The sequence below is a fragment of the Syzygium oleosum genome, unplaced genomic scaffold, assembly GCF_021117445.2.
Source record: "Syzygium oleosum isolate NSW1041296 unplaced genomic scaffold, Sole_v2.1 Sole_v2.02, whole genome shotgun sequence".
NCBI lineage: Eukaryota > Viridiplantae > Streptophyta > Magnoliopsida > Myrtales > Myrtaceae > Syzygium > Syzygium oleosum.
Window position 1 is genome coordinate 1,992,444 of NW_026607486.1, and position 8,065 is coordinate 2,000,508.

The 8,065-nt window shown below is 41.0% G+C and overlaps 1 protein-coding gene across 2 annotated transcripts; it reads right to left on the bottom strand.

Moving 5' to 3' along the window:
• Positions 1 to 1,111: 1,111 nt before the first annotated feature.
• On the bottom strand, positions 1,112 to 6,228 carry LOC115684660 (shikimate kinase 3, chloroplastic-like). Of its 2 annotated transcripts, none has more exons than XM_030609489.2 (10): positions 6,015 to 6,228; positions 5,098 to 5,156; positions 4,906 to 4,960; positions 4,751 to 4,823; positions 4,141 to 4,228; positions 3,206 to 3,288; positions 2,969 to 3,098; positions 2,756 to 2,834; positions 2,250 to 2,314; positions 1,112 to 1,454 (listed from the first exon to the last, which is right to left on the bottom strand). In XM_030609489.2, exons 1-10 carry the CDS (start codon positions 6,226 to 6,228, stop codon positions 1,392 to 1,394), a joined length of 909 nt encoding a protein of 302 aa, XP_030465349.1. In that variant the 3' UTR covers positions 1,112 to 1,391. The 2 variants fall into 2 exon arrangements, with proteins under 2 accessions (XP_030465349.1, XP_030465348.1); XM_030609488.2 differs by having other exon boundaries at positions 5,098 to 5,159.
• Between the last annotated feature and the right edge of the window lie 1,837 nt (positions 6,229 to 8,065).

An 8,065-nucleotide genomic window follows, 5' to 3' on the forward strand; every position in this document is an offset into this window, starting at 1 on the left:
CTATCTAATTCAAATGCAAGGATGACAAGGACCGCATGAATCTAGCAAATCAAAACTAAGCTAGAAATGTGCTGACCAGATTTGTCTTCCACGTTAAAATCGGAACGAATTGTCTTTTGTGAATTTCTAGCGGAATGCAAGACGGTTTCACGGCCGAGAAATCATATCCTGGTTTAACAAAGGAAGTTATTACTCCTAAATTTGTATCTCTGGATCGTGGATTCAACTACAAAACTAATGTACTTGGCATGTGGACTACTTCTAGGATGCTTTGCTAATTAATTGAGAGTTCCACTGGAAGCCAAAACAGTAGACTCCTTCAGTTCAGACCCTAACCCTCCTCCCTTCTAAGGTACATCTCTAAATAATCGAATCCAAAAGACCATAGTCACTCTCCATAATAGAAAAACGATGTTTCATGAGTAATTCGCGACAAATCAACTGACCTCTCGTCCCATCGATGTAGTCAGGCAGTCGTTAATCAATCTCAAATTTTCAAGTAAGAATAGAAGACACAAGCTGTACACTTGCGCGAGTTTGATTATTTGGACCTGAATTTAGTTCTGGAACTAGTGAAATGCTAGGCTTCTACTAAGTTTGGAAATACATTTTGTTAAAGAGAACCCCAAAGCTCTTGTTGAAAATACAAATAGAATATTGACTATCCATGTAATATGCACAATCAATACTTTAAATTCCTTATAAATTTGTTTGAAGTGCCGTGGAGACAAAAGATAACGACACCCTCTAGATTTCCTCAAATCCTTTGCCCAAAAGACAATTCTTCAAGGTCAGAGTTAGTAATTAGTACGGATCGAGGGCTTCATGAACCTGCTTCAACCAGGTTAGCAGTTTTTGGTTGAAAGCATTTTTTTTTTATGTAGGAAGGATTTCTTTCCATTTCGAAATCGAAACTTACGCCAATAATAGTTGTTCGATATCAGAGGTCTTATTTGTGCAAACATCGGTTTTTACGATGTCCTTAGCCGGCTGTACAAAAATGCAACTTCATGGCATTACCCATCTTTTGATCTACACCTTTTTTTTCAATTCAAAAGCTTATCTCCTCGTATCCGGACAACAAATAGAACTTAAAGAACATACCTTCTGCTGAGTCCACAATGCAGTACCATTCGTTTTAAGTATCAGTGTGCCAGTATAGCCCTACTATTATTTCGTAATTGAATAGACAAATGTCCAAGCACTAAGTCAACACTAATTGCTAAGTATGGATCATGGACATACTTTACCTATACAAGCCGTGCAACCCTAATTAACAGAACTTCTCTTAATATCAGTTCAAAATAGGGAGCAGAGAGTTGCAAGATAGAGTTCAAAAACGGAAAAAGCAGTGTAAGAAGCTAAAAAACATGATATCCATATATCATCGATTAAGGAAACATTCGCCTGGACATGTTGTTGCCTTGAAGAAATTTCTCCATTTGTACAAGTACCTGCCAACAGTTAAGATCGACATTAAAAACTGCTTTCCATAACTAGCTCTTCTCAGACGGGAACACAATTAAAAGTGGAGAATGTTATATCTGATGGCTGATCCAGTCAAGCAGTTGACTTTTTCGAATTCTGCTTCGTTGTCAGCGAAAGCAATATGGTAATTAAGACGATCTGTATCATGTGATATCTGATGGTCAGACCAGTAGACTTTATATTTTCTGAAACCCTGCTGTTACCCCCGCTAAAATCCTTGCTACAGCTAGTGAACCATCAGCTTTCAGATTATTGAAGACAGCCTCCCTAGTTTTGTCTTTGTCAGCATCATACAAATTGTACTATCAGAGCAGTCAACAATTCATTTGGGTGGTTAACATTGAAAAAGCATGCATTTCATTTCCAAAATAATATTTGATAAGCTTCTCATTGTATCCACATCTATGTGACCAGAGTGATTACAATTTGACCTCATGCAACCAACAGTATCCCTTAGAAGAAAGTTGTTCAATATACTTGGCAGGTGCTCCAGTATTGAGAACATTTTTAAAACCCCAGCAACATTAAGGTTAAACTGGATAGATTTTTGGGGAGCAACCCTTCAGCAATTTTTCTTTATTCAGACTCACCTGAGTTGGAATGCACATTAGAAAATACAGAGATTAAACCAAGACAAAAAGAAAGCAAGAGAAGCAAGGTATTCTAAGACAAGGGTTTTGCTGGCTCATTCGAAACAAATGCGTAAAAGCATGAATATCTTTGCAAGTGTGAAAACAACACGAGCAATAACCAGGCCATACCTCAATCGCTATAGCTGTTGGTGTGACATCAAGAACATCTTCAACGCCCAGGTTAGCAGCAAGATCTGAGAAAGGGCATCTCCTCCAAAATTATGCATCATTTATGGTCAAAAGACTACCGAGAATTTCCTCAAGCTTAGATATTCCCAGTTTGGGATGCAAATATAAGAAAACAAAATGGATTCTTTTAACAAGCTTCAGATTCGTGGCTTAAGCGTATATTCACAACACTAAAGAGTGTTGTAGCACTAGCAAATGCAAAATGGAGCTTTTCACCAGTGTGGAGATATTCAAAAAACTTCCAATTGATAAAGTATAAAGTATTTCTGCTCGGATGATCTAGAAAGGGAATTCTCAGTGCAGTTGCCAATGTGCAACAACAGTAAACGATACCAAAACAGAAAAATGAAACCAATTTTCCTCAAAAGAGTGCCATATTGAGTGTATATGTTGATCAAGACATATCCGCTATACGGTAACATATGAAAGCCCATTAAATGACGTACCCAGAATGGAAACTGTAACATCAGCACTGGCATATGATTCAGCTCTCTTTTTTGAGAGAGTGAAAAGTCCAATGAAAGCCTGAAGAGACATGTGCGAGGTAACACTTAGGATTAACCCGAGAATAATGATTCAATTAGAACCAGAAAAAGTTAAGAGAGCATATGCAGTAATTTCAGATTAAGGAAGACAACACTAGCAAGATGAATAACCACCTGTGTGTATGGATCGCCTGATTCAAAGTGCAAAAGGGGGCGGGAATCAGTCCCTACAGCGGCAATTCTCCTAGCCAGGGCATCCAAGGGCACATCCAAGAAGACACTAACTCCCTGCCTGATATATTTCCTACAGTAGGGTGGACAAGCTAATGTTGTGATCTGTGCAAATGCAAATGGAACAAGCATAGATAGAAAAAAAATCTAGTTTCACTCTCATTCAAGAGACACAAGTACCAGTTGATAGGCCGAACAACTGCACCACCACCAGTTGCAACAACTTGCTGGGGCGTGAAAGACAATTTCCGTAATGCATCACTCTGGAAGACAAGATAATAATCATTCTATCATTAATTATATCAAAGGGACTGTTAGTGTAACTAACTGCAATCAGATTACTAATATTTGAGAAATTTTACGGGACTACTGCCAACTGTTATAAAGGGTTAAGCTATGAGATGAAGGTGTTGTTAAATGTTTAAATTTCTAACGCTCCCTCTCACATGTAGGTTGGCCTTTGACCTAAGACTAAAGCGTGGAAATACAAAATTAGGGAGGCAAAAAAAAAGGCCTAGCAAAATTTGAACTTAATATTCTGCTCTCATACCATGTAAAATTTTGTGGGATCATTATGAACTATAACTATTAGATGAATTCGTTGTTTATTATTTAAATATTTCAACAATAACAAAGGGACTAATTCACAGAGCTTATGAAGTCATATAGCAGTTTTGTGACGACATTGGATTGAATCCTCCCCTCACCATAACAGGGATATAGGAATTTAGGCAAGAAAAACTCTGTCCGTTCTTATACAGCCCATAAATCAACTTGATGCAAAATATAAGGTGAAATCCCCAATTAAGATTGAGAAAAGAATGTCAATGAGGCACTAGTTAACCAGAAAATATAGATGGAAACCAAGTGATTTGTATTTAAATTAGATGACAGTAGACAAATATCTTAAAACATGGATTTCAATATAAACCTACAGTGTCACATCTGAAATAATAATGCAAAGGAGGTTGAGCTACCAAGGGAGTTAAAGTAAGCTAAAGATCTCAGACGTGTGTTTAAGCTAGTGACAACAGTTTGATGGAAATGCAGTAAAGGGTGGATTGAGAGCATAAAGTTATGAACTAGGAAAGAAGCAACAAGATAATTTGACACACCTCAAAATCTCTGAAGATACACTCCCCACGTTGTTTAAAGATTTGAGTGACAGAATCTTGGCCAATAGCCTGCTCCACGTATTTGTCACTGCATTGCCACAAGCAGAAGAATTGATGAAGTGATGAGAGGAACTATAAGCGAGAATCTAAGACCATATGCTTTGAACAGTAAAATCAGTTGTATGGACCACGTCCAAGAGCTAGGTAAATGACTTGCACGAGAAAACTTGGAGAATGGCTATATACAAAAATCAAGTACCAACACCACAACTAGTTTGTGGTCTCAGCATATGATGTCATGTAAGTGATGTTATAATACATATGATGACAAAAAAGAAGGTTAATTACAAAATCAGAGTGGCATAATTTTCACTTTTGACTGTTTGCATCTGGCTGCTTTTGATCCCCAGTTCTTCATGTGGAAGTTACATCCTTATCTCTTAACAATTACTGAGAAAATCTATAAGGATGCACTTCCAACTAGAAACTAACCAACACGAGAGATGATTCAAGGAGCAGATTTCCATCAATCAATCGTAACAATTCCATTTCCAAGTATTGTTGTCAAATTAATCTGAAAGGATGCACAAGATCGAGTAAGTGCTCTGACCTGTCAACAAAAGTATAGCCTAATGCTTCAGACAAAATCTTTCCGACCGTCGTCTTTCCAGAGCCCATCATCCCTAAGTCAAATATTGCACAAAATTTTTAACACAAAATAGAAGGCTATGTCATCTTATAGAGAATTTTAGCAAGAGAACAAACCGACAAGGAAAATGGAGCGGCCATCTAAGCACAAGCTCACTTCTTGGGCCTTTGTCTGTCAAATACATCAGAACCCTTTACGTGAATAACATAATACTAACTAAAATTGCAAGCTAGGATTTCATATGAACTCAAATCCAGTCTTACGCAAGTTCAAATAATGTTTCCCATCAAAAAAATAAGTATGCATACCTTGAGCAACCAATTTCCATTGGAAGAAGCGCGCAAATATCCTGCTTCCAAAGCCGGGACTACTAGAAAAGGTTGAAGAGAAAAGGTCAACAATAAATTGGAGGTAACTTCCACTTGATGAATAAAAGACTTAGCTGAAGATATACAATTCTGACAGGAAAAACAATCATTTACACTCTCATAGGCTTGAGTAATTTCGAGGCGGCGTTGTCTGATACCTACTTTGCTTATCGACCAGCATCTAAGACAACTATACTAATCTCCTATCATAAAACAATGTAAAAGAATCACTTTTCATACATATCGCGAATGTAGAGATGTATTTCTTCATATCGGCTGTTTTAAAGAATACAATATCCCTTTGCAATTTCTTTCACCTTGAAGCAGTTGGACAAAATGAAAATCTCCCGAAGGAAAAGTATACGTAGATGTCCACTTCCAGCAGTCCTTTTCTTGTTTCCTTTTCTATTTTTTAGAGACTAAGATAAAACCATGGGATCAGATAGGTCTAGACAATTGCCGGAACAGGGTATATGACTCTCTAGTCGGATTAGCAAATACAATCCACAGTAACTGGAAACCTTCAAGAGAGATCAATGGAGGTTTGTGTGTTTCGATCTTCAGAGCCACAGAGAGAATAACGACGGAGTATTTATGGTGGCTTGACCCTAATTAGGTTGCGGGATCAGAGGAACTAATTACGGTCATGATACGGATAGAAACATAATCAACAGTGATCATGCAATAATCGAAAATGACTTGAGTTCAATCAAATTAGCAACAAGGACGAGCTCTTCCTCCCATACAAAACGAAAGAGGGGGAATTCACTCGATATAATTCAACCATGACAAGACGTACATGCAGCAGCGGGCAACACCACAGCACGAATGGAATACAAGAGAAATTCTCTACTAACCTTGCGAACACTCAAGAGATTGTAATTGACCGACAGGAGGCTTCCTCTGCCTAAGAAACCCGTGTTTCCCTCGCGAGTCACCAACGGTTACAAGGTGGAGATTACTCCGACGAGGCGACGGCAAGTCGTTCCTCTGCTTGCCTTCGTTTCTATTCGAACGCACGTGCGGAGGAGGAAATTGCAGAGCCGCCGGTCCACAAGCGGCAGCCTCCATGCTTATATGCCGCGGAGTTGACCAAACAAAAGTAATCTTATATATACACACACCCTTCTCCAGAGAAACGAATAAGTACGAATAGACCTCTAATGCAGCAAACCTCTAAACGGCGATCGTACGAACTTTATCCGAGCCGGTTGGATCCAATGCTGCAACAGAAGAGGGAGTTCGAAATCAGCTCAAAAAACAATCCGAGAGAGGGGCATCATACAAAAGGTCGTCTTTCCAGTCGAACCCAAAGAAAGAGAAAAAAACAGAGGACACCCATTTCAGAACAGACCACATTATCCAACCAATACATCCACTCCGCCCGCACGAACGCACAGAACGCCGACAACCGCTCCAAACTAGAAAACTCGCCGAACGACGGGACCTTAGAACAACCCGAGAAGCGGAGCACCCTATTCCCCCGGCATTCTGTCAAGCGACACCGGAGCAGAGGAGCAGAGCATTTAATGGAAGTGGGCTACTGAATATAAAGCGTCAAACTCTCCAGAGAGAGAGAGAGGGGGGGAGAGGACGGTAACGAAGGACATCACATCACGCATTTCTAGAGAGAGAGAGAGAGAGAGCATGGCGCGAGGACGAGGAGGAGGGGGAGGAGGGGCAGGTGGTGCGCATGGTGACAGTGGGAGACATGTGCACCGGATTCGATGGTAGAGACGCGACTCTGCCCTGCGTCTAAACAGAGAGACAGAGAGAGAATGGTCGTTTGTTTCAGATTGGAGAAATTCTATTTATGGTCCCTTCGTTCGCGCTGACGTGGAATATCGGCGTCCGAGAATTGCACTTCCTCTCGTTCGCTTCGGGTCTCGCTCCCGAATCGATTTTCCTGCTCCCGCAACAAGACGAAAAGGTCAAAGATAAAAAAGAAAGATAAGTGCAATATGGGTTGCGCATGAATACCATTCTGTGCCCAAGAACTATTTCTGAACAGAAATGATATTTTTTTATTCTGTGCCCGGAAATAATTTCTGAGTATTTGAAGGCGTTTGATAAACTGTCCAAAATTTCTATTCCTAAAGTAGAAAAGAATAGAAATGTGTTTGGTAACTACACAAATTTCTGTTCCCAAATAATATTTTAATAATATTTTGAATTGTTAAATTTTGTTTTTCTTTCTACCATTTTCTTCTTTGGCCATGGCCAGTCGCTGGCGACCGGCCATGGCCCGTGGCCGGCGAGGGCATCACGGCCTCGCCGCCGCCGGCGGAGGCGAGGGTCGCTCGCCGGGCGAGGGCGAGGGCCGGACCCTTGCCGCCTGGGCGAGGCGGCCTCGCCCTGGGTCGCGACGGCGAGGCTCGGCCGCCGCTAGATCCGGGCGAGGCCGAGCCTCGCCGTCTCGGGCGAGGCCGACCTCGCTGTGGCGACCGACGGCGAGGCTCGGCCTCGCCCGATCTGGGAGAGGGCGCCTCGCCCTCGCCGACGAGGGCCGTGACACCCTCGTCGGCCCTGGGCTGTGGCCGATCGCCGGCCGCCGGGCCCAGGGAAGAACAACACAAAAATAAGAAAAGAAAAAAAAGAAAAAGAAGAAAAAAAATTGATTCTCAAAATTGTGCCGAGAAACAATAAGCAACTTTTTTTTACTTCTTATTTCTCTTCCAAAACTGTTTCTCGGCACAAATTTTTGAAAAAATGTGCTCGGGAACAAAAAGTTTACCAAACGCATTTCTGTTCCCTAACTATTTCTGGGAACAAAAGAACAGAAATTTTCACTGTTTGGCACGTTACCAAACGGGTCCTTACCGGTTGGTCCGGTCCCTGAGTGGCCCAATAAAACCGGTTGATTTACAAATAATTCCCGAGGAACGTAGCAATCGATGGCACTCGGCTT